The sequence below is a fragment of the Antedon mediterranea genome, chromosome 9 (assembly GCF_964355755.1).
Source record: "Antedon mediterranea chromosome 9, ecAntMedi1.1, whole genome shotgun sequence".
NCBI classification, from domain to species: Eukaryota; Metazoa; Echinodermata; class Crinoidea; order Comatulida; family Antedonidae; genus Antedon; species Antedon mediterranea.
In genome coordinates this window covers 22,653,721-22,680,929 of record NC_092678.1, presented here as the reverse complement: position 1 = coordinate 22,680,929, position 27,209 = coordinate 22,653,721, and the positions used below count along the sequence as shown (strand labels likewise).

At 35.8% G+C, this 27,209-nt stretch overlaps 2 protein-coding genes and 1 pseudogene across 2 annotated transcripts in view; 1 reads left to right on the top strand and 2 right to left on the bottom strand.

Moving 5' to 3' along the window:
- The window catches only part of LOC140059445 (uncharacterized), a 146,610-nt gene that overhangs the window by 1,598 nt on the left and 117,803 nt on the right, over positions 1–27,209 (top strand). The gene's annotated exons all lie outside the window — the stretch shown is intronic.
- On the bottom strand, positions 8,402–11,585 carry LOC140058327 (uncharacterized; annotated as a pseudogene).
- Positions 14,863–15,315, bottom strand: LOC140058326 (uncharacterized). The gene has a single exon (XM_072103889.1). It carries the CDS (start codon positions 15,313–15,315, stop codon positions 14,863–14,865), a length of 453 nt encoding a protein of 150 aa, XP_071959990.1.

Here is a 27,209-nt window from a genome sequence, read left to right as displayed (position 1 = left end):
AAAGTAGGCCTACATACCACCACCGGCGGCACACAACAACAGGGCTACACCACCACATTTTTTAGTGCTTTATTTATGATGATTATTTTGTGTATGATGATGTGTAGATAATTATAATACATCGTAGGCTACGAACAAAACATCGTAGGCTACGAACAAAACATCGTAGGCTACGAACAAAACATCGTAGGCTACGAACAAAACATCATAGGTTACGAACAATACATCGTAGGTCACAAACAATACATCAGTTTTAAAAATACATGAAAAATGAAGATTAATAAAATAAGATTTTATTAGGCCATTTTGAAGGTTTAATGAAGTTATTCACTTCTGTAGAAATATACGGGAAAAAAAACAAATAAAAATAATTATTTCACTAATATAAAAAGACAAAATAAACGGTTAATTTCAACCAAAAACTCATTGTCTGACAGACAATTTTAAAAGTATTTTTTTCAGGTAAATAATTTTTTTCAATCCAGTTATAACAAACTGTCATGTGACAATAAAATGACATATTCCCCAACATTTAAAAAAAAAATTTTCAGGGGAACAATATATCTTTAACTTTGTTTAACTGTTTATTTGAAAAAGGTCTCAAGATCCTAAATCATTTGTAATTTGTAGTTTCATATATTAAGTAAGTAAACATGAAACTATATTTTTTGTTATCTTTGTTGAAATTGAAAATGTGTGTTCTATTTCAAATTTACCAACAAAGGTGACCTAATTTTTGTACTAAACAATAAAAGTACATTATCATTCAATTGAAAATGAAAGTATAGTCAAGTATAGCTGTTATCTAGTATGAATTACACAACAAATTTAACAAACAAAAATACAATAGATTTATTGATGACAATAAGTGTTGGCAGGAACAGAACAGGACAGGGTCTGGGTGGGAATTAAATCAAAATTATCTCCGCGTAATAATGATCCATTCAATGTTTGATTTGCGGAGCTGAGAAGCATAGCCTATCATATCAAGACGAGTTTTCATGTTCTTGGGAAAAATCCCATCAAATGTTTACCAGACTACTAGGCATATAAAATTATTTCTAGCCTTCAGAAACCCCGTCAGAAACTTTCATAAATGTACCCAAGTACACATTGTCTAAACGTAACATAGCGCATGCGCATCATCTTTATAGTTGTTGAGTCTTTGAAATTCTGAAATATGAATATTAATACGGTGTACGAGTGAGTAGCCAATCGCATGCAGCTGAAACTAGTCAACCGGATAATCGTATGCACCAAGAATTCTTGGTGTCAAACCACGTGACTTGTGCGTGTTTCCCCAGACGGAGTATCCAAAATCAAGTAGTATACGTATGAAACGCCATATGTGCCAAAATATTTATCTTTTTACTAATATTAAGACAAAACTCCGTCTGGAACCCAGACTAGTTTTTTTTACGCACCTGCCTTTCTTGTATTTTGACTCCAAATTTGTTGACTAACTTTATCCTGAACACCACACTTTAAAATTAGGACTTATAAGTACTTTCAGAAGGAGAAACACATAATAACAAATAAATAAATCCTTTAAATTGATGATTTTACAGATGTGTTTCTTTGTATACTGTAATGACAATTTAACTCCTCGAGCTCCCCATGCTCAATGTTTTTGTTTCTATGGAGCGCCAAAAGAGCAACAATAATAGTACAAGTATAAAAACAGAAAGAAAACGAAACAAAAAAACTTATCATGATTTTTAAATTAAAATTTATTTGCCAGTATCTATTTCTTCGTACTTGCATGATTATACTATTATCATTACAATTTTAATTTTACATTGTTCCATCCACACTGTAGATGGACTCCACAGAGTTTTCAGCCCTCTATATAATTTTTGCTCTTTTGACGTTCCATAGAAACAAAAACATTGAACATTGAACATGGCCCATGGGGTAGGCCTACTGTACTGTAGGCTAGTCATTTTGTGTGCGAGAAAAACGTCTGTAAAATCATCAATTTCAAAATGTATTTGTTACTTTTTATGTGATTCTTTTTCATGAAAGTGCCAATTCTAAGGTGTGGTATTCAGAATAAATGTTGGGAGTTAAAATACAAGGCAGGTGCGAAAGATAAATATTTGTAATCTTAGGTGTTGGTCTTAGCTTTCGTGATCTTAGGTCTTAGGGGGTCTGAGCTTTCGTGACACCCTAGGCCTAGTTAGTAGTATAGTACTAGCTATATGCTAGTAGGCTCGAGCAAGACACACAAATTTAGCTTTTGGCGCAACCCATCCTACTTCTACTAGAGACTAGCTAGGTCATACCAGTCATTTTTCATCCAGACCTGTCTACATTGGTTATACCAAGACTTGGTTTGAGGCCTAGCCTATAATATACTGAGCTATCTATAACAACATCAATGACAGAATACTTTTATTCTGTAGTGTTATTGATTAATATTACATACATTTTTTATCCTATTGTAGCAGACCTACCACATAGCTTTTAAACAATTCAACATTTACTTTTAATTTGATTATTTATACATCCTCTATATATCTCTTTATTTAACCTCACATTGACAGGTTACCTTCCTGTTACCTTCACTTTTCTAGCTAATGGATTTTAAGAATGTTAATGACTCTAACAGAAAACCACATTAATTCTCTTAATCCTAATTGGTCAGATGAGATGGGCCAAGCCCAATATTACCATGCACTGACCACATTATTAACACACTCTTTTCTCAACCAGCATCTTAGCTACACCGTTTATTGCTCTGTCTTATCAAACATTGTATATTGTATATTTTATCTATTTATTGAGAATCCTCACTTGATTCACTTGGAATAAATTGCATAGTTTACTGTATACATTTAGTAGTTGTTTTATTTTACCGTTGCGCCGACAATTACTAAAGTGGTGACCCCGACGTAGGAAGCATGGAACTAAAGTGGTGACACCCGACTAAAGAAGCATGGAACTGAGAGTGTCATTCATCCATACTAAAGTGGTGACCCTCGACTTTCTTATACCGAATTTAACTTAAAATGGAAGGACAACAGCAACAACGACAGCTACCGCAACCTCCAGCACAACCCCAGCACCAGGAACAACCTGTGGTGCCCGCTCCTGACGCAGCAACCGTCAACAGGCCAATTTCTTCGGTAGCGTTGAAACTGCCTCCATACTGGCCCAATGATCCGATATTGTGGTTCACCCAAGTGGAAGCACAGTTCACAACGCGTGGGATTACAGTAGATGCTACAAAATACGCTTACTTAGTCGGATCATTGCAACCTGAAATTGCGCAGGAAGTTCGGGATCTACTTCTCAACCCGCCTACTGATAACAGGTATGTGAACTTGAAAGATACCTTAATACGTCAGACAACTGACTCCGACCAACAGCGCCTCCGCCAACTCCTGACGGCCGAGGAGTTGGGGGATAGGAAACCGTCGCAATTATACCGACGGATGTTACAACTCTTAGGCGACAGGCCACTTGAATCTTCAATTATGAAACAACTATTCTTAAGTCGCCTCCCAACTAATGTACAGCTTATCCTAGCTTCAACCAAGGATGAGTTGGACCTGGGAAGCTTGACATCATTGGCTGACAAAATTATTGAAGTATCTGTAACTGCAACTGCGCCAACAAGTGTATCGGCAGTACACACGGACAATACACCCTCCTTGTCTGCGACCCTTGAAAACCTGCAAAAACAGATTCAACAACTGTCAACGCAAGTTAATTCCTTGCAATCTGACCGACGGCACAACAGATATCAAAGTCGCAGCACAAGTCGACATCGAAATCGATCGAGTGGTAGGCATTCATCTCCTGCTCAACCTAACAGTACCAATCGCTCAGCTCAACATTCAAACAACACTCCTCAACTCTGTTGGTACCATGAAAAATTTGGAGTAAATGCTCGAAAATGCAATCCGTCGTGTTCGGAAAACTCCAACGCCGACAACTAAATGCGACGAATGTTGCTGGCCGTCAAATCGTAAGTCGCCTTTTCTTTATTGTTAATCAATTATCCAAACAACGTTTCCTCATAGACACTGGGGCAGAAGTTAGCGTTGTTCCACCTACTCGCCATGAGCGTCTACATAGGCGACAAGAGTCTACTTTGACTGCCGCAAATAATACATCTATCAACACTTATGGACATCGCTCTGTAACCTTAGACTTAGGTTTGAGACGAACATCTCAATGGTTATTTGTTGTCGCAGACGTCACACACCCCATCATAGGGGCTGATTTTTTAAGACATTTTGGACTGTTAGTCGATATGAATAATCGACGACTCATTGACACTACCACCAACCTGAGTATTCAAGGTGTCGCCTCCAAAACTTCGCCTCTCGGTCTTATATTTACCACCCTTGAGGCTAAGTCCAATTGGGACTACATTCTTACAAAATTCCCAGACATTACACGCCCTTGTTATCAGGAAGCGTCGCTAAAACACGATGTGACACATCATATTCAGACCCATGGTCCACCAATTTCGTCACATCCTCGACGGCTCGCACATGACCGCTGCAAAACAGCCAGACATGAATTTGAACACATGATGCAGCTTGGAATTATACGCCCCTCTAAAAGTAACTGGGCATCACCTTTACATATGGTGCCTAAGAAAACTCCTGGGGATTGGCGTCCCTGTGGGGATTATCGAGCATTGAACAATGCTACTGTTGCAGATCGGTATCCTATCCCGTACATGCACGATTTTACAGCATCTCTGCACGGATCCACTATATTTTCTAAGATTGATCTCGTCCGAGCTTACCATCAGATACCAGTTGAACCTGCTGATGTTCATAAAACAGCAATTACTACACCATTTGGACTTTTTGAATTTGTTAGAATGCCATTTGGCCTCCGCAATGCCGCTCAAACTTTTCAACGTTTTATTGATCAGGTAACGCGTGGATTGGATTTTTGCTACGCTTATATCGACGACCTGCTTGTTGCAAGTTCCAACGCCGAGGAACACGAAACTCATCTTCATCAACTATTCACACGTCTTAATGAGTATGGCGTTGTTCTCAACCCAGCGAAATGCCAATTTGGAGTTTCGTCACTCGAGTTTCTTGGACATCATGTTGATTCGCAAGGTGTCCGACCACTTCAAGTAAAGGTCGAAGCGATACAAAACTTTCCACAACCAACTTCTTTACGCAAACTACGTGAATTCCTTGGACTTATTAACTTTTATAGGCGATTTATACCGCAGTGTGCCCAGATTTTACAACCTGTCACAGCTCTACTTGTTGGGGCAGGTAAGAAACAGGATCTGGTATGGACCGACGCAGCTTTATTGGGATTTAATAATATTAAAGTCGCCCTCGCAAGTGCTACATTTCTCACCCATCCGCAGCCAGATGCACCTTTAAGTATCATGGTTGACGCTTCTGATGTGGCCATAGGGGGTATACTACAACAATGCATTGACAACAATTGGCAACCTATTTCATTTTTCTCACAGAAGTTGAAACCAGCGCAGACGCGATACAGCACATTTGGTCGTGAACTTTTGGCGGCATACCTTTCAGTTAAACATTTTCGTCATTCACTTGAAGGACGCTCATTTCATATTTTTACTGACCATAAGCCACTTGTGTATGCTTTACTCGCCAAACCAAATCGTCACTCGCCACGCGAAATCCGTCATCTCGATTTCATATCTCAATTCACAACGGACATACGCCATGTGAGTGGAAAAGCTAATGCAGCAGCTGATGCATTGTCGCGAATCGAACTTAATACTTTCAGTCACAACACAACTAACATTGTTGATTTTAGTCTTATTGCTGCTGCACAAAAGAATGACGATGAATTGCACAAGCTACTTGAATCACCGTTTTCACTACAATTTCAAAACTTTCCAATTCCAACTTCTGACTCTACAATTCTTTGTGATATTTCCAAAGGCAATCCACGTCCATATATCCCACAAGAATTCAGACGCATAATATTTGATACTCTACATTCGCTATCACATCCTGGTATACGAGCAACACAACGTTTAATTACTGACCGTTTCGTATGGCCAGCAATCAATCGTGATGTACGACGATGGTCTCAAACATGCATTCAATGTCAACGTTCCAAAGTACACCGGCACACCGTTTCGCCACTCTCTACTTTTTCTACACCTGACGCCCGTTTTGACCATGTACATATAGATATTGTTGGACCTCTCCCTCCGTCAAATGGTTTTTCTTATTTACTCACTTTTATCGATCGTTTTACTCGATGGCCCGAAGCCGTACCTATTCCGGATATCACAGCCGATACTGTCGCACACGCATTTGTCAATCGATGGATCGCTTCATTCGGAATACCTTCAACCATTACAACAGATCGAGGAAGACAATTTGAATCTGCATTATTTCATTCACTCGCCAACTTACTAGGAACTAAGCACATTCATACAACTGCCTACCATCCTATTGCGAACGGACTTGTAGAACGTTTTCATCGACATTTGAAGGGTTCTCTCAAAGCACATAATGATCACACTAAATGGACAGAACATTTACCTATAGTACTTTTAGGCATTCGTACAGCCCTTAAGGCTGATCTAGGTCATAGTGCAGCTGAACTTGTTTATGGCACTACTTTAAGATTACCTGGACAATTCTTTAATTCAAACTCTGAACATTGTGATTATTCTAATTATATTGATAGATTGCGTGATAATATGAGTAAACTACGTCCCACACCTACCCGCACCAACTCTAACCGTAAATCCTATATCAATCAAGAAATATTTAATTGTACCCATGTTTTTGTGCGAAGGGACTCTGTTCGAAAACCCTTACAACGTCCATATGATGGTCCATTTAAGGTATTAAGTCGAACAGACAAACACTTTGTTCTCGATCTAAATGGTCGACAGGACACAGTCAGTATTGATCGCTTAAAGGTAGCTCATTTGGATACTGATATATTTAAAAGCCAAGAGCAAACCCTCACTCCCAAGCTACAAGCATCACCCCTAGTCAAACCAACCAACCCGTCACCCATTTTGGCAACCCCTCCCCGTACTACTCGTTCTGGTAGACATGTTCATTTCCCTCAGCGTTTTGTCTCGTTCTATCATTAATTCTTTCACTGGAAGGGGGCTCCTGTAGCAGACCTACCACATAGCTTTTAAACAATTCAACATTTACTTTTAATTTGATTATTTATACATCCTCTATATATCTCTTTATTTAACCTCACATTGACAGGTTACCTTCCTGTTACCTTCACTTTTCTAGCTAATGGATTTTAAGAATGTTAATGACTCTAACAGAAAACCACATTAATTCTCTTAATCCTAATTGGTCAGATGAGATGGGCCAAGCCCAATATTACCATGCACTGACCACATTATTAACACACTCTTTTCTCAACCAGCATCTTAGCTACACCGTTTATTGCTCTGTCTTATCAAACATTGTATATTGTATATTTTATCTATTTATTGAGAATCCTCACTTGATTCACTTGGAATAAATTGCATAGTTTACTGTATACATTTAGTAGTTGTTTTATTTTACCGTTGCGCCGACAATTACTAAACTATTTTAGCAAAAAAAATATCTCCAACTAAGAAGTGGTCTCCAGAAAAGGATGACCAGTTAGTGAAGGAAATGATTACATTGGATCCTTTCCAGTACAGAGAAATAACGCAGCAACGCGGAAAAGTATGGAAAGACATTGCAGGCAATCTTTCACCATCTTTCGACTTTAACTTAGATGGAAGAAATGTAAGGGATAGATGGAATCTATTAAAGGACAAGTTGAAGGCAAAATTGAATAATGAGATAAGAGGGTCTGGTATCGCTCCATCAGCATTATCAGAAACAGAAGCTGCAATAGAAGATTTGCTAAGTGAAGTCAGGAGTAAAATGCCTTAAACATAAGATCAGAGAGTGGTGATGCAGCCACAGCACGAGCTGCAGGTGAAGAGGTCGTGAGGTGGTTTCCCGAATGATCGTAAAATCAAAACGGTACTGGGTATGACCAACTAGCGTTATTGTCACCGACTAGTCATCCATTCATATAAGTACTACTTATGTAGTAGCCTACCTTTACGGTGACCATATAATGTGACTCGAGGCATGACTAACTACGACTTTTAGTTGATAGAAGATTGAAAAAATTGTTAAGAAGAGTTGTACTGTATGTGGATGTTTAATGAAATTATGTCAATAATGTTTACACACTAGGCATATAAATAGGGATAAGAAATTGTTTTTTTAGGTTTCTTCTATAGCCCTCTCTGTTTTTGATAAAGGTGGTCTCCCATCTAACTTAAAACCATTAAAAGATTACTTGCTAAGTCCTTTAAAGTGTACATATAAGGTAATTAATAATTGTGCAATATTAAAAACAATGCAATATCAACAAATTTTAAAGTAAATATGCTTATGTATTCTGTAGTAACATTAATATATTTTAATGTTCAATATAAAGTTTAAACAGTTGAGTTCATTTACAGTACTACTATAAATAAAATTGCCCTGAGACTTTACAGTATACCTAACTTACGTGTATCAATCTGATTGTATAAATATGATCCAATGTATTACTGTATTAAAATTATTAACTTTTAAAAAGGTGTAAAATGATTTATTTTATAATTACTTGTATTGCCTGTATAATTTATCGGAAATATTCCTCAAGGGCAGGCGGATCTAATTTAAAGGTTTTGGATGTAATATTGCCATAAAGACACGTGTGAGCATTTGTTAACAGACAACAAACTACATAGATCTTCCCAATTGCACTTAAGCCTATTTTTTGGGTTTTCTTGAAGTCCACAAATTTCCAATTTTCTATGATATCTCTGAATAGCCATTCAACAGACACCCTAGCCTGGCTCATGGATCTGTTAAAATCCTGTTGACCTTGTGTCAAGTTTCCTTTAAAAGGAGCCTGTAAATGGACACGAAGGGGATAAGCCGGGTCTCCATAAATGCAGAGAGGATCTCCATTTAGCCGTACGGCATTTATATTTCGGTATCTTTTATTCATCAAGTATACATAAAACAATTCATGGCAGTATAAACTGAATTGCGAACTGAGTAGTTAAATACATTATACAAAACTAGATGGTACGCTCGCTTCGCTCGCGTACCATCTAGGTCGTGCCCACAGATGGTTCTCGAATACATAGTAATTTTAGCGTTAAAAAACTGGCGATTTCAAATGTACGTACCGCAGGACAATAATACATGTCGTTTACAGGAACGAATAAATAGACACTGTGATTTATGTACTGAACTAAAATTAGCACCCTGGGAATTACTTTCGAAAGAGAAACTTGTCACAAAATGAGACCAATTGTTTAAGTCAAATTTATAGAAACTTAATTTGTGTTTTGTATGTAACATTAGGGTTGAGGGATGGGAAAGAGGATGGGTGCAAAGAGGAACAATTTTTTAATATATTCTTTATCCATGTAGTAACGAAATATTAATTGTTTTCATGTTTTACAAATAATATACCACTAAACACAGTAAAACATTGCGATGTAATACTTTGTTGAAACTATCACCGTCCTAGTCGATTGAAATAGTATAGTACATGTAACGATACATCACTACGACGTGCATAATATGTTTATATAATGTAAAACAATTTGTGAAAACCACCCCTATTCGTGGCAAATCATAAATTCGATTTAATCGTCAATAATATTAAATTATCTAACTCAACTTAATTAGTAGGCCTAATGGTTTTCAATTGTTTCTTAGAGTCAATTCATACTTAAGTTGGTTCCTAACCCTACCCACCAAAGTTGTTCTGCGTTTAGGGCATGTGATGCACCGTAGGCCTATCTGGCTTTACAACGCTACTCATGCCAGTGAGGGAAGGGTGATGATGTCACGTGGGTGGTTTAACTGCAATAATAAAGATTTGTACATAATATACGGCGACTGAAAACGCTAGCTCATTATCCGTTAAAAACAAATCTATATCTAACCTCTGCAGCACAGATTGAAAAAAAATGGATCGAATTTCTGTTATGGGTATACAGTACTTGCCTTTACGACGCCTGAGGGAATAGGCACTTGTGGAACAGAGATTGGAATGTTCCATTCATTTCAAATCAATACATTTGCATAAACGTATATTAAATCTATCAAAATAGTATTTATTAAAGAAAATCGGCCTGTCTTCAACATTATGATACTGTACTCGAGCTGTTCAACCGGTTTTCAGCTATTAAAAACAATTATCGTAGGAGGAGATAGGAAAATGCGAAGCCTCCTCGCATTTTTGTGGCGGGTATTTTTCAAATTGACATCCATTAGACAGTGTATACCACGATCGGATAACAAATCGTTGAACCTAAATTCGTTTTAATCGTCAATAACTAATTATCTAACTTAATTTAATTAGTAAACAGGGTTACATCAGGTGGTTAAAATCAGTACCGAAAGTACGAACCAACTTTATATACCATCGAGTAAAAATTCTAAAAGTAAGGCGCGATTTACCAAATTTTGCCCTTACGTAAATTTATATATAGATATACAGAATTAAACAAAACGTGCATAACGTTCTAACTGTTGTAATAAGTTGGATTCTCTTAACATGAAGGCATCATGGCGACATCCCTCTATTGGTCCGAACAGGTTTGCGATTAGTCCATGGGCGTGACAACTGACTGAAATTTTAATGAATGTACACGCTTATGGCCATTATATACAATTCTTTGGTGTTCACCAGGCCTACAAATTGAACGCACCGTCCCATCCACGAACCCCCAACAATTGTCAATCGCAGCACCAGAATCATAGATTGCAGCAGAAAAACGTTCCATATTGCCAGGTGATAGCCAAGGCTGTCGAAAACAATTGCTAAACAGATGCTCGAATCCGTTATATATGTAATTCGGAGCCATATTCGTTATCATGCAGAGTTGGGGAATGGGCCTGGCAAACATTGGCACCATATCAATGTACTTGCATGGATATGCAAACCTTTTCAGCAAAATGCACAAAGTTTCGATGCCAGTAACTTTAAGACCGTTAACACATTTAACATCATCCTCTATCTGTAGAGCTCTCTGCAGTCGATAAATGTCTTCTTTTCGAAATCTTTAAATAAAATTGAAAGCATGTGCTGTAACTAAACTAAGTTGAATACCTAGCCTAGCCCTAGTAGTATAAATAAGTAGCCTATATTGGCTATAAATCATGAATAGGAGAGGCCTAGGCTGCGCCTAGGCCTATAATAATATTAAAAATACTGTATTATAGACAGACCAACAATTTATTAAAACAACTTGGTGACAATAAATTAGCCAAAAAGATTAGCTCATAATTATGCCAGACAATACTACTTTCTCTAAAGCCTACCCTACTGCCTAACTAAGTCTTAGTTCATGATGAATGATTGGCTTGTGGGTGACTTACCCCCTGGACTTACCTGAAAAACGCATTACATTCGTCGTCATTGTAAGATTCCAGATTAAATTTATTGTAATCATTGTACTGAACATTTAAATTATTTGTTTTATTAAGATTATATAAAAGCAAATATTCCTCAGGGTCAATTATATCTTCATAAAGTGCGATATTTAATGCATCTTGTACGAAAGCCATGATGATTGTTTACAAACATATCAAGCCGAGCGTGACGCGACGTCGTCGTCCCATCGCGTATCGCGTAAACGAACTTTTTAAACTGGGACGTCAACCAGCATTTCACGCGTCAGCGCGCATGGTAATCTGTTGTCGTCCTAGCTACCGTCGTGTTTCGTAAACTCTCTAATGATATTTGGAAGGACAGATTTTAGCCTATCTGCTATGGCCGATGAAGCAATTTTGTAAGCAACATTTAATAAAGATATAGGACGCCAATTTTTTAAATCTTTTCTTGATTTATTCGCCTTTGGGATTAGAGTGATTGCTCCCTGTTTTTGATTGACTGAAAGGTTACAAGTTTTAAAGCCATATTTCAAAGAACGAAGAAGTAGAGCACCCAGTTTCCCCCAAAAAATCTTTAAAAATTCAGACGTAAAGCCGTCTGTTCCAGGTGATTTGTTGTTTTTCATTTTATTGAGTGCATTTGTAAGCTCAGCTAAGGTCAATTCACTCTCGAGCTTTTGAGATTCTTCTTCTGAAACTTTTTCGAAGTTCTGGTTGTTTATTAATACGTTTAAATCTATTTGCTCTATATCTTTTTTTTATATAAAGAACTGTAAAATGCTCAACTTCCTTTATTATAAGTTTATTGTCCAATATAGTTTTTTTTCTTCATCTATTAATTCGTCTATTAATTTGTTCGTAAAGTTAGTTTTCTCGAGACCTAAGAAAAATTTGGTTGGCTTTTCAGCCTCTTCTATCCACTTAGCACGAGATCTAATAAATGCCATCTTTAGCTTTTCGTTTCGAATGTCTTCTAGGCGTGCTTTTTTTTTTGTTCAATTTCTTTTAGTCTGTGTTCTGTGACTGTAATATCTAATGTTTGTTGTGCGAGATCGTTTTCCATCTCTTCTATGTTATTAATTAATTCTTTTTCCACATTACGAATGGCTTTATTTTTTCTTGAACTATATTTTATTGTACCTCCACGAATATTGCAAAGCAACACCTCAAAAAATAGTTGGTCATTTATAGTTAGATTTAACTTATTATTCTTTCGGTCTTTAGGTGTGGTGTTGGTATAGCTTTTAATCGTATTTTCTATAATTTCATTTATGAGTGTAACATAATCTTGGTCATGGAGAAGTGAATTATTAAATTTCCAAAACCCCTTTCCTCTTTCTATACTTTTTAAATCAAGTGTTATTGTCACTATTGAGTGATCAGACTTATAACTTGGTAGGATGTTTGCATTTGACACTAGGTGCAATAAATTGTTTGAGGTCAAAAAGTAATCAAGCCTTGCTTGTTTAAAAGGATTTTTTGATCGCCACGTATAGCGCTTTGTTACAACCGCTATAATGTAGAAAACGCCAGCTAATGTCGAAACAACCGTTAATGTAGAACAACCCACCGCTTAGTAAAACCTCGAGCTTATGTAGAAACACCAACAGATTATGTAGTAAATAAAAATCAACACCAGCTAATGTAGAAACAGTCAACAGCTTATGTAGTAACGAAAATTTCCCCCCAGCTTATGTAGTTACTATCGCCAGCTAATGTAGAAAATGTTATATATTTTACAAAAATGTCTATAATTCATGTGCAAGCATCGATCTTTACTTAGCTATCAGTCTTTCCACCTCTCGTAAGCGACCACCTCTCTTAACGACCACACCTCTCGTAAATGACCACCTCTTTTAAGGGACCACGACCTCTTTCTCTCTATTAAAGGACCGCTTCTCATAATCGACTATCTCCCGTCACCTCTATTGAACGACCACCGTCTCTTTTAAGGGACCATTTATCATAATCGACCACCTCTCGGAAGTGGTCAATAAGAAGCGGTCCCTTAATAGAGGTGGTGGTCCTTTAAAAGAGGTTGTCACTTACGAGAGGTGGGGACGTTAAGAGAGGTGGTCCTTTAAAAGAGAGAAAGAGGTCGTGGTCCCTTAAAAGAGGTGGTTATTTACGAGAGGTGGTCGCTTATGAGAGAGGTGGTCGATTATGAGAAGTGGTCCCTTATGAGAGGAGGTGATCCCTTACGAGAGGTGGTCGATTATGAGAAGCGGTCCCTTAACAGAGATGGTTGGTTACGATATGTGGTCGTTTTAGAAAGTTGGTTGCTAATTACGAGAGGTGGAAAGACTGATAGCTAAGTCAAGATCGATGCATTTGCACATAAATGAGACATTTTTGTAAAATATATAACATTTTCTACATTAGCTGGCGATAGTAACTACATAAGCTGGGAGGCAATTTTCGTTACTACATAAGCTGTTGACTGTTTCTACATTAGCTGGTGTTGATTTTTATTTACTACATAATCTGTTGGTGTTTCTACATAAGCTGGAGGTTTTACTACATAAGCGGTGGGTTGTTCTACATTAACGGTTGTTTCGACATTAGCTGGCGTTTTCTACATTAACGGTTGTAACACGCTTCTCGTTTGGGTTTTTTTTCTCCATACGTCACATAGATCCAAGTCTAGCATAATTTGTTGTACAATTGTTTTAGCTTTAGGATTATTTACATGTCGATAGTTAAATAGGTCTAGATTTTCATTTGAACTAGATTCCAGTCACCGCAAATCAGAATATAAGGGCTAGTGAATAATTCGATCACTTTTTTAACTTCCTGATAGAAAGAAGGATAACCTTTATTAGGTCCGTAAACATTCATTATTATTAAGTCAATATCTCTCACTCTAATGTTGATCGCGATCCAATTACCATAGTTATCTTTTTTAACATCATTTATGGAGTATTCGAAATTGTTATTTAGCAGAATAGCGACTCCCCTAGAATTTGATTTTCCATAGCTAATAAAACATTTGTGTCCCCACTCGGATTCTATTTGCGTTGTTTGTGATTCTAACCAATGAACGTCTTGTAAACAGTATATTGATAAGTGTTTCTCCCTCAAATAATTAAAAACGTCATTTCGTTTTTTCTTATCGCCTAGGCGCGCCTCTGCAATTGGCAGACATACATTTAATGTTACTTAACATCTACCAATAAAAAGTGACTCCACTTCATATGAAAATATTCTGAAATAAGTTAGACCTGACTGCGTGCACAAACGACAGTTTACAGTATGTTTTATGACTAAGGTTAATACATTAGGAAAATTGATAAAAAAAACACAAGCAAAAAAGACATTTAACAACAATAATATAAAGCCTCATCATATTATAAGATGTTTAGATTAGAACAAACTTCCGTCCATCAGGATGAGAAGGAAAGAATCACCCCCAATACAAAATCCAAAATATTCTTTTCTCTTTATTCAATGTTTATTCCTTGTAAAGTTTTCCATTAATGTATAGACTCCCTTTCTTGAATAATACACGATCCCCTTTTTCATAAGCAGTTTTCATAATACCCTTAAATTGCTTTTTTGAGTTTAAGTCTTTATATGGTAGATCATCAGTGACAAAAATATCGCTATCCTTAAGGCAACTCCTAGCCATCTTTAGAATATCTGTCCGATCTGGTCGGGCTTGAAATCGCACAATGATATGCCTTGGCTTGGGTCCTTTTCTTCCTATTCGATGGGCATTTTCAATGGGTACCCGTTTTTTGAAGTGGGAGGAAATTATTTTATCAATAGTAATTGTACATACCTCCTCTGGGTTTTCGGCTATGCCACCAAACCTTAGGTTGAAGGACCTAGTATATCTTTCTAGGCTAAGTACTTCATTCTCTAAACTTTTTATTCTTTTGTAATTTTCATCCACTTCAGCCATTTTCTTGTTTGATTCTTTGATAAATTTGTTCAGGTTTTCCGAAGCTTTGACTACCTTATCCAGGCGTTCACTTTCAAAATCCAATGACAATCTGTAGTTTTCCTGCTTTTCTTCTACTGGTTTGCGGGAAGTTAGCAATACCCTGTTTTTCCCGCCAAATTGGACGCCATATTGGATTCTGCCATGATGATGTCATTGTTATCGACTCGATTTATCAACTACTATGAGAAGTAGTTATTAAAGTAAGCCTCAGCTAATTTTAATCATCATAACACAACTCCAAGTAAAAAAAAACGTGGTTGGTTTTCCCTATCCCCTATATATAGGTATTTGTGTGTGTTAATAGGCATTTGTGTGTGTTATATAGGCTAGGCCAAAATTTAAAAGTGCCGTACAAAATTTTGCCAAAGACCCTGGGATGGGGATTTTTTTTCTGACATTCTATATGGTAGGCTATACTCTATCAGAAAACCCCCCAAAAAATTTTCCTATACTTTTTTCCCGCAAAATTTGTACTGCACCCAGGCTACTGGTCCCGTTTACTCAGCATTTATCTTTTGAATTTTATACTGTATTTGTGAGAAAACGGCGGATTGATTGATTGATCGAATTTCACTATAATATTAAAAATCATAATTGAGTTACACTCAGATTTAAAAGATAAACAAGCCTTCCATGATTATGTTTTTATTTACCAACAGGACTGGACACAGAGTGGTTTCAGTCACGTGGTTTTAAAATACTATGCTGCCCTCAACGTTTATATTTTATATGTCCTTACGCCAATTTTTGTCCTTTCGGCAATTTTGTCCTTTCGGCAATTTTGTACTTTCGGCAATTTTTTTCCTTACGCCAATTTTTGTCCTTACGCCAATGTTTGTCCTTACGCCAATTTAACCATACGGCAATTTGTTCATATGGCTGTGTGTTTGTGTGTCCGTACGGCAATATTTGTTTGTCACTCGAGGAATTAAGTCTTTAACGCCATTAGTTTGCCTTATGGGAGCGGAATTGTTCGTACGGCAACGTTTGTCTATTTTGGCCCTAATGGCCGCCCATAACGTACTTCTTGGCTCCACGACGGTCACACATGACTTGCGTTATTGCATAGATATAGTATAGTGAACCTCAATGGTTATTGTGACGTGTGTCTTCAAAAATGCTTACTACAGGTCCTCAACATTCTTCTGCTCGACGTCAACATATTCGGTACCCTGAATAAAATTCAGAATAGTTTTTTGTCTCAACGGTAATTCTTGAAGTAAAATTCACAATATCAATAATATTCTACATTTTAAACGTCGTGTAATTGAACAAGAGCCGGGGCTAATGGAGGAAGCATCAGGTAGGCCACTTTAAGGTTTTTAATCATCAAAAATATTGTTTCTTATTATAAATGCCGACATTAATCACTTTGTTAGGAGCACCTTTTTAGTTATATAATTATTATTTTGTCATTATATTCGTCACAGAACTGTGTGCAGGGAATATACGGGGAATATTATATTACCATGCCGGTATGGTTTTCTGTTAGGTATAGCCCCTTTCTCACAGACGTGCCTGCAATATACCGGTATGATGCTGGCGTCGTGCCGGTATCGTTACCGGCATATACCCATTCTCATCGGACTATCGTGCCGGAAATATAACCGGTATATACTGGCTTTCTGTGAGAAAGGAGTCGGGCATATTCGGCCAATAAAAAGTCTGACAAAATAATTATTGAGGGCGTCCATTATTGTTATTAAATCATAATATGGCCAAGTATGCCTTTGCTCCCCAGACCTGTTGTTTTTGTTTTTTAATGACATGGTACCTGGCCTAACGTTTTCAGCTTGCTTACGACTTGTTTTTGTCCGTTTTACGCCAACCACAGCCAGCTTGCAAACAATATTAACGTAAACAGCTCCCGACCTTATTGTTCCATCCATTTGTCTACAAATTTCTTCTTGTCCCCTTATTTTAAGGAGCTCTCTTATCTCATTATCCCTCCAGTTCGACATTATTATTGTCAATTGAATTGAATCGGCGCCAAAGTGATACACTTGACCGCGCAAGGTGTCAAAGCCCCGACGAAGAAAATTATGCCTATTTTGAATCTATTATAGCTCGTCAGGATCAAAGGTGACCCCAATTTGTTTTAACTTATTATGCAAGAAGATAAATTGTAGATATAAATTCATGCAGAATTTTTTCCTCTCGGAAGTTATGACGTCATCGTATGGCCACACGAATGTAAAATATAGGATTTTTGTCTCTTTCGTTATTGCTCAGGGCGTCCATTATTGTTATTAAATCATAATATGGCCAAGTATGCCTTTGCTCCCCAGACCTGTTGTTTTTGTTTTTTAATGACATGGTACCTGGCCTAACGTTTTCAGCTTGCTTACGACTTGTTTTTGTCCGTTTTACGCCAACCACAGCCAGCTTGCAAACAATATTAACGTAAACAGCTCCCGACCTTATTGTTCCATCCATTTGTCTACAAATTTCTTCTTGTCCCCTTATTTTAAGGAGCTCTCTTATCTCATTATCCCTCCAGTTCGACATTATTATTGTCAATTGAATTGAATCGGCGCCAAAGTGATACACTTGACCGCGCAAGGTGTCAAAGCCCCGACGAAGAATTAAATATAACGGCGTTCCCGCAGGATGCCCGTCTCGCATTGCGGGGAATATCCCTAGTAATATTACTTGGTCTAAAGCAGGTCATGTCACAGAAAACCATACCGGCATGGTAATGGTATATTCCCGCAACATTCCTGGCACACAGCTCTGTGAGAAAGGGGCTAATGTGTCACAGTGGGCCAGAATCAATTCAAAGTGTGCCAAAAGTCCAAAATGGTCAAATGTGGCAATCCAAACTTTTTAATATTGTATTAGGAAGAAGACATCTTAAACTATATAAATCCACTAATAATGTTATATTTGGTAAATTCTAATAGTGTCTTCTAACCATGGAAACTGGAAGAACCATGAAATTTCATTTGAAATGAGTAAAAACAACAGTTTTGATAAATTTGCTTTTATTTTTTTCTAGAAAAAAACAATGGATTTGAAATTGCATGAAATTTGTATCTGTTATTAACCATATTAGGCAGTAAAAATAAAATGTCCATTATTGCTTTATTTTGGGGTTAAAGGTCACCAAATATAGGCCAAAAATACCAAACAATCTTATTTTTTTATAAACTTTTGTTGAAAACGTTAGAAGTGAAAAATGACAAAATAGGGTGCATAGCATTCATTTCATAAATAAACAATCTCTAGAATTGAATTGTTCCGCGCCATAATTGCTAATCTAATACAGTTGATAGATAGAACAACAACATGAAATAAATAAATAATAGTTTAAAAAAAAACATTAAAAAAAAACACATTTTAAAAATAAATTAAATTAAACTATCACAGTAGAGAAGTAGTTTGAAAAGCATTTTCTCACAAATATGAAAACATTGTTGGGTATGTTATAGCATGCCAAATTGTATTTCCCGTTAAAAAATATGGCAACAAAAAAATGAAGGCCTATTATAGTGATTAAATTCAAGTATGTTAGAAATGAATGTTCTTGTTCTATCTATCAAATTACTAAGATTACTGTATTTTTAGATTCTGTTTCTGATTTCATATGCAATGATAACTTATTAATTTGTAGTTGAAATATTGAGGTCGTAACCTTTTGTGCAAAATGCGAACAATTCAGTAGTCCATATCTCGAAGACCGATGGTCCAATTAATAAATCTAAAATTTGGAATTTTAGCTTAGCGGCTCGTTGTGTACTAAATTTAAGCAAAATATGACGTAACGATGTCAAATACAATCTTTTTAACTTGAGCACGCGACTTCAGCCATGTATATGGCCTTGTTTTAGTGAATGCGAGTACATTTTATGCCTTGATTTACTTTTCCAGGCTTAACAGAACGTAAGTTCATACTGCTAAAAAATACTGTGGCAAGTTGGTTTGACCAACATTGCTCAATCAAGATGATTAAAGTTTTGTACGAAGACTTGGTGCCAGATAAATCAAAACTAGAGAAAGCTTCTACAATGATGGAATTGTTAAACTTGTTGTATACTTATCAAGGACTGAATCACAACAATCCCAATCTTATATACGATACCATAACTGTAACAAAACAAGGTGGAGTCTGGGACCGAATACACCTAAATAGCGACTTAAAAATGTTACGACAAATAACAGGTGAAAGAGTGGCATTTAGTGAATACAGACAGAAGGTAATGAAGCTTGGCAACAGTATGTCACCTAGTAATACAAAAGAGATAAGTCAGATGTATGAAGAAACAATGTTTAGACGATATGAAGATAGCTGGAGTTTGATCATAGATCTTGAACATAACAATATTCTCTCAGAAGAAAGCATAAACGAATTCATTAAGATGTTCGAACTAGATAAGAACGGTAAGTCATTTAATACAGTTATATCTTTATTAATCAATTACTCTGTAAAAACTTCTTTTAAAGAAGCCCATTAAAAAAAATATCCATAGTAAATCAAAAGAACAAGGTGATTTAATGCCAGATAACTTGTGATGCAGATATATATTTTACAGTTTAAAATGGTGTTTTGATCCTGTGAATACTGTTCCGGCGCTGGAGAACGGAAGGTGTAAATGCTTACTCTGCTTTTCTTCATTTTTTTTATTGGTTATCCGCAACGAAGTTGCAGGATAACCTCTTGTGATTGTACGAAATCATTCTGTATGATTTTTGTGTAACGCTTTTCTCTAAAACTCGCAAACATAACATTTCGGTAACTATCTTAACATATTGATATTTACGTAACGTCGTCAAGCGAAGCTTTTCATGAAGTTTACAATTGCGCAACGTGACTTACGCGCGATTTAACCATTTTGTCGTATTTAACATAGCTCGACAACCAAATAACATTTCAACTTGAAACTTTGCAAAAGTTTAATTTATATCATGCGCTAACTTTCTGTTGAAAAAAAATTCCGTGTTTTACACAAAGTTACGCGCGCACGCGCATTTAAAATTTCAAAATGCGCAAAATTAATTTCTAATCAACTTTCTACGCGTTTCATGTCGTTTTAAGCATGTCAAAAATTCCCACGCGTGCGCACATTTTTACGTGTGCGGTGTGCACGTAGCATTGAAAACGTATTTTTTTCGCGTGATTTATGTTTTTCCAGCCTTTTCTAGTAATTTTTTACCAAATTTTAAACAATTTCGACTTAAACATACGTCATACGAGCACGTCGAATTGGACAATTTGCGCGCGTTTTTTATGAAAAGGTTAAAAAATTCGTTTAAAATATGCCTTTTTTTAAACAGTCGTAATTTCTAAACTAGACGGTCAAATTTTTGTGGATGACATATTCTAGAAGTAGATGAGTTGTAGATATGGGATCAGGTATTAATATGGCTAACCGGACATTGTGACGTCATCGTATGGCCACGCGAATATAAAATTTAGGATTTTTGTATCTTTCGTCATAGCTCATCACATTGAATAGAGCGCATCTCCACTTATCCGTTTTCCATTTTCACCCCGATTTTGATATTGTCTAGGTCAATCCACTATCTTTCGCATGAGTTAAAAATATTTTAATTTTTTTGACGTCATCATGCCTAAAAATTTAAATCACGTGTGGCATCAATTTCATCTTTACAGTAAATTTTAATCTGTTATAGCTCGTAAAAATAAAATGTGATAATCACGATTAAAACTTTTTCTGGAAGCTATTGGATTGTAGATACGAAATTATGTAAAAATGTTGCCAATCGGATGTTGTGACGTCATCATATGGCCAGTTAAATAAAAAAGGTCGTATTTTCATCTTTTGCGTCATAATTCATTACATTTAAAAGAGCGCGCATCAATATTTCACGTATTCAAATTTCTCCTACACGCTAATACGTACGTTGTTGCTGAGATAATTTCCTTTCGGAATTGCTACCTTCGCGTTTCATTTTAAAACTGTCAACATGTTAAAAATTGCAATAAATAGCGGGTCCCGTAATTTCACCTATTCTACACTGTATGTGATATGGATACAGATTATACTGTGTATACTATATATGAATTTAAATAATAAAATTCAGCAATAACAACATATCATATTCTTCAGTTCAGGTCATAATGCCAACGTGAACACTTCCTTTTGTCCTCAACCTATCCCCTTAATGTTAATGTTGCACCACTTGCGCGGCGGATAACCAAACTCGTCAAAGTGACGAGTTACATGTCTAGTTTTTTAAAGATATTTTATGGATCACTTTTGTGTGTAAAGCGCTTAGAAATATTATTATTATGTAAAATTGGCCGCTAATGTTTCAAAAATCCTATTATTGTAGTAGCAATTCACAACATTTACAGCCCATCTCGAAAAGAAGCCTATCTCAAATAGAGATTTTACGGTATGTTATTAAGGTCCATTTACACTAGGACAATCGACGATACATAGATACGCATGTTATATAAAACAAAAGAAATTTAAAATGTTTTCATCCTAGAACTGGATAATCATATATGCTGCCTTTGATAAGAATAATATTCGCAAGTCCAATCAAATGACGTCTTGATTAGTAAGTACAATAATATCGTGACGGTAAAACGGTTTGTATTGTTCTTATACTGATCATTACGTCATTTGAATGGATTTAAAAAATCTTATTTTTATCAAAGATAGCGGAAATTTATGGTTGTCCTATAGTTCTAAATGAATTTTACATTTCTTTTGTTTTATGTAAGAAAAATTAATGTTTATCTATTCATCGTCGATCGTTATCGTCCTAGTGAGTAGCAGCCTTAAGCGTTTGATCTTTTCTTTTCTTTGTGACTATTTTACACTACAGTGTCACTTCACCCAATTCCAAGTGCTGTATCTCCACATACTATCTATTTCCGAAGTATCATAGGAATATTTGGTAATACAGCATCACATGGTGCCTGTATCATGTAATTTTAGGTCACAATTGTTCATACATACACATACTTTTGCTTTTTCAATGATTTCTTATATTAATTCCTATCTTTTACATGCAAGGAAAAAGATCTTAAATTCAGACTAAAGGTAATATATAGCCAACAAACTCTACTATTTTTTAAAAGTTGTATACAATAACTAAATGAAGACTGCATGATGGCGACTAATAGGCCTACTAGGGCAAATACTAAATCAATTGACTTAACAAGAAAAGCTAGACCCTCCGAAAGTCCAGAAGCAGATGATCCAATCGAAGCCTCCGGCGATCGACAGGGGGAAATTCAAACGCTTGCCGATCAACTAGGTAGGCTATCAGAACAACTTAATGGTAAACTAGATAAAGTCCTAGAAAATCAAAAAAACTACAACAAAAGGCTTACCAAACTGGAAACAACTGTCAAAGATCTAGAAAAAAGTGTGGAATATGCGCATGATTCAACTAACAAAACGAAGGAACAAATAAAAAAAATTGGAAATGAAATCAAGAAAATGGAGGAGTATGAAAACAAAATGGCGGCTTATCAGGATAAAATGGCGGACATGGAAAATTCAATCCTAAAACAAGAAAGATACAGTAGGAGTTTTAATCTAAGGTTTGGAGGAGTTATAGAAAATGCTACAGAAAACACCGAGGACTTATTGCAAAAAGTACTACGCGAAGAACTCGGACTCGTGAGGACATCGAAATTGAAAATTGCCATCGCACCGGGAAACGCCGTTTAGATAACAAACCGAGGCATATAATAGCTAAATTTCTGTACCGTCCACAAAGAAACCAAGTCCTAAAACTAGGAAAAGTAAAATTAAAAAGTAAATCACAAAACGTATTTATTACTACTGAAGATTTACCTGACGCGGACATGAAGAAAAAGAGAGAATTATCTACAATTATGGCGCAGGCATATGCCGAAAAACGTAAGCCCGTATTCAGAAATGGACAACTGTTTATCGACGGTAAGCCATACAAGCCACTAAAATAACTATAATTAAGTCATTAAGCCAAATTAATTAATGTTCAATTGAACACAATTAGTTAATGTTTATGAATTATATTTCATACCTACACTACCGCAGAGTCTATCATTGTCTTGTAGAACGTAGACTAATTATGTGATTGTAGTAGTATTTCTACCGTTATAAATTGTAAATAAACGAAGTTTGTTTGTTTATGTCGCGCACCTGGCTGTTATGTTCTGGATATCTCTGTCCATTCAAACTTCAATCATGTGACCCACGGCAGGTGTGCGACGATAGTGTTACATAATGAGAAATACCAACAACAATTAAGTGGCTGTTGACCAGGGAAGAGTTGTAATTTAACTCTTCCCTGCTGTTGACGATGTAAGTTTCAACGTAGTTGTTTACTGGTAATTCATCGATGAGTTACTGGGTTGATCAAACTCGTAAACGTTAAACACATCGTTTTAATGAAACACAACACAACTAAATGTATTTAAGTTATACTATCCGTACTTCACTAGTGATGTATAATGACAGATTATAACAATAACAACATTAAGTGGCTGATGTGATTAATAAGTGAGCGCCGTTATTGAGACATCATATTCTAGACCGTTTCAACGTAGCTGTTTACCGGCGATGCTTTGACTTACCAGTGAGTAACGATAACTTGCCATAATAATACATTCTGGACATCGGTGAGTTAGATTGATCAAAATCGTTTAAGTTAACCAAATACTTAATTGGCGTCCATGATCATCATTATTGTTTCACTGCCTGTCGTTTAGTTGTTGTTGGTATGTCATGATAAAACAATTCATATTACATTGTATATATTGTAATTTATTGTACATACTTGTTAACTTAGGCTATATAGTGTTAACTATTCTCTGCTGTAAGCAGCTTGCTCAATTTTATTCATTTGTCATTTCCTTTTCTGTCTAATTTAAATGTTTGAATGTGACCTTTTTGATAATGTAAATGTGAGCACAGAATATTTTAACGAAGATAACTTAATTTCTTCACTTGAACATTCTAATTTATCATCAAACTTTTCTATATTTGGACTAAACTGTCGTAGTGTTGTTAATAAGTTTGACTTAATCTCAAACTATTTAGACTCACTCGTACATGCCTTCTCCGTCATTGCCTTCAGTGAAACCTGGTTAATCGAAAAAGATAATATTAATCTATACCAGTTACCAGGCTACAGTTTGATTCACAATGATAGGAAAGATAAGAGAGGTGGTGGGGTAGCGTTCTATGTTACCAACAAACTAACATATATTATTAGAAATGATCTGTCATCTTGTATGACTGAAGCAGAGACTATTTTTATTGAGATTGAGTTAGAATCAGGAAATAATGTTATTTGTGGTATAGTTTATAGACCACCCTCACGTTCCTTGCAAAAGTTTGATGATGAATTAACATGTGTAATGCAAATGATTAATCTAGAAAAAAGGAAAGCTTACCTTGTGGGAGACTATAACATAAACTTACTCCAACAATCTACCGACAACACTATCCAATCACACTTAGACACAATATTTTCTCAGTCATTTCAGCCAATCATAAAAAGTCCTACTAGAATATCCGATAATTGTGCTTCAATAATTGATAACATTTATTGCAACATCGATTCTTTTACTACGTCCCTTAAAAGTGGAATACTTATTACTGATATTTCTGATCACTTCCCAATATTCTGTGTAGATACTTTGGAAAAACATAATAAGCAATATCCTCGATTTGTATATAAACGACAATACTCTCCTCAACAAACGGAGTATTTTTTGCAAGAATTACAAAGCAATCAGTGGAATGATGTGCTATCCTCAAATAATGCGAATGTTGCTTATCAAAATTTTACAAACACTTTAAATAAAACAATTGATAATGGTTTCCCTTTAAAACGAATTAGAAATAAGGCGAACAAGTTAAAATCTCCTTGGATCACAGCTGAAATTGCCAGAGCTATCTCTCAAAAACATAAATTATATAAAAAGTACAAACAAAATAACACCACTACTAATAAAAGTACGTACATACATTTTAGAAACAAGTTAACCACTACTATTAGAAATCGGAAAAAAGAATATTATATGGTCCAGTTTGAACAAAATAAACAAGATATTAAAAAAACGTGGACAATCTTAAATGATATAATGGGTAGGAAAAAGACTACCAATTTGCCTACAAAAATAAAATTGGGTACTGAGACTTTCTCTGATAATGATGAGAAAGCTGATGCATTCAACTCTTTTTTTATTAATATTGGAGAAAAACTAAATAATAAATTTAGGCATGAATGTCAAAATGATCAAATCACCCACAGAACTTTCTTAAAGGGAAATTTTACCTCTTCAATGTTTTTTAAGCCTGTTACTGAACATGAACTTAACCACTATATTAAAAACACAAAGAATACTTCTCCTGGCCATGATGGTATAAGTGCCCAACTCATAAAATCTGCTTCCCCGTTTATTTTAAAACCTTTATTGCATATTATTAATACGTCATTATCATCGGGCTGTGTCCCGGCTGATATAAAAATTGCTAAAGTTATCCCGGTATTTAAGAATGGTGACATCTCCGATATAAATAATTATCGGCCTATTTCCATTTTACCCTTTTTTTCCAAAATATTTGAGAAGATTGTGTATGATCAAACGATTTGTTACCTCTCAAAATATAACGTACTGAGTAAAACACAGTATGGATTTAGACAACACCATTCAACTAGTCATGCTTTAATACAATCGATTGAAAAAAATCACAAACGCTATTGAGAATAAAGAGTTCACACTAGGAGTTTTCCTTGATTTATCAAAAGCGTTTGATACAATCGATCATGATATATTATTAGATAAGTTAAGATTTTATGGTATAAGAGGAGTTCCGCTAAACTGGTTCTCAAACTATCTTAAAAAAAGACTACAATACACATTTATTGTTAATACTGCATCTATATATAAATTTACGTAAGGGCAAAATTCGGTAAATCGCGCGTAATTTCTAGAATGTTTACTCGATGGTATGTAAAGTTGGTTCGTACTTTCGGTACTGATTCTAACCACCTGATGTAAACCTGTTTACTAATTAAATCGAGTTAGATAATTAGTTATTGACGATTAAAACGAATTTAGGTTCAACGATTTGCCCCAAATAGGGGTGTTTTCCGATCGTGGTATACACTGTCTAATGTATGTCCGTCTTGAAAAATACCCGCAGACAATAATAAGAGGATGCTTCGCATTTTCCTATCTCCTCCTACGATAATTGTTTTTAACTAGAGGGTGAGCTCGCTTCGCTCGCTCCCCCTCTAGGAAGTGTAGACGATGGTTCTCGGAATGATAATGTTCTCCTTATACATTTTCTGTCGGTTACCATTATTGAAAATGCTTGACATTCGTAAAACTGAACTACTTTGTTTCACAGTGTTTTAGATGATTAATAAAATTTTAAAGTATAGTTTTTATTGTTTGGTAGGGCCCTTTGGGGAGGCGGAGGTCATTCGAGGGAGGTGCTTATTCGAGGGATATATGTTAAATTTTTTAGTTCTAATAATATGGTAACATTTATAATCAAATGAAATCCTCTCATAGATATGAAAAGTGGTAAAAAAGAATAACAAATGCTTGGTAAATTGCAGATAACAGTGCGGTGAATTCTACTACAAATAGTATAATTGTGTTATTATAAATATGTGGATGGACGTTTATTTAATATTAGATAGTTGGGGGGGGGGGGGGGGGTTATTATTCAAAGTGATGTTTTATTGGAGAGGCGTTTATTCAAATGAATACCATCCTAATAATTAATAGCCTACAGTTATTCCTGCAAGCTTACTCAATAAAACTCAGGATTTCGGGATTTCACTCGAAAAATGTCTTATCAAATCTCCCTATGTAATTTTATAATACTATCCCCACAATATATTCTGATTCTTTATGGCGTATA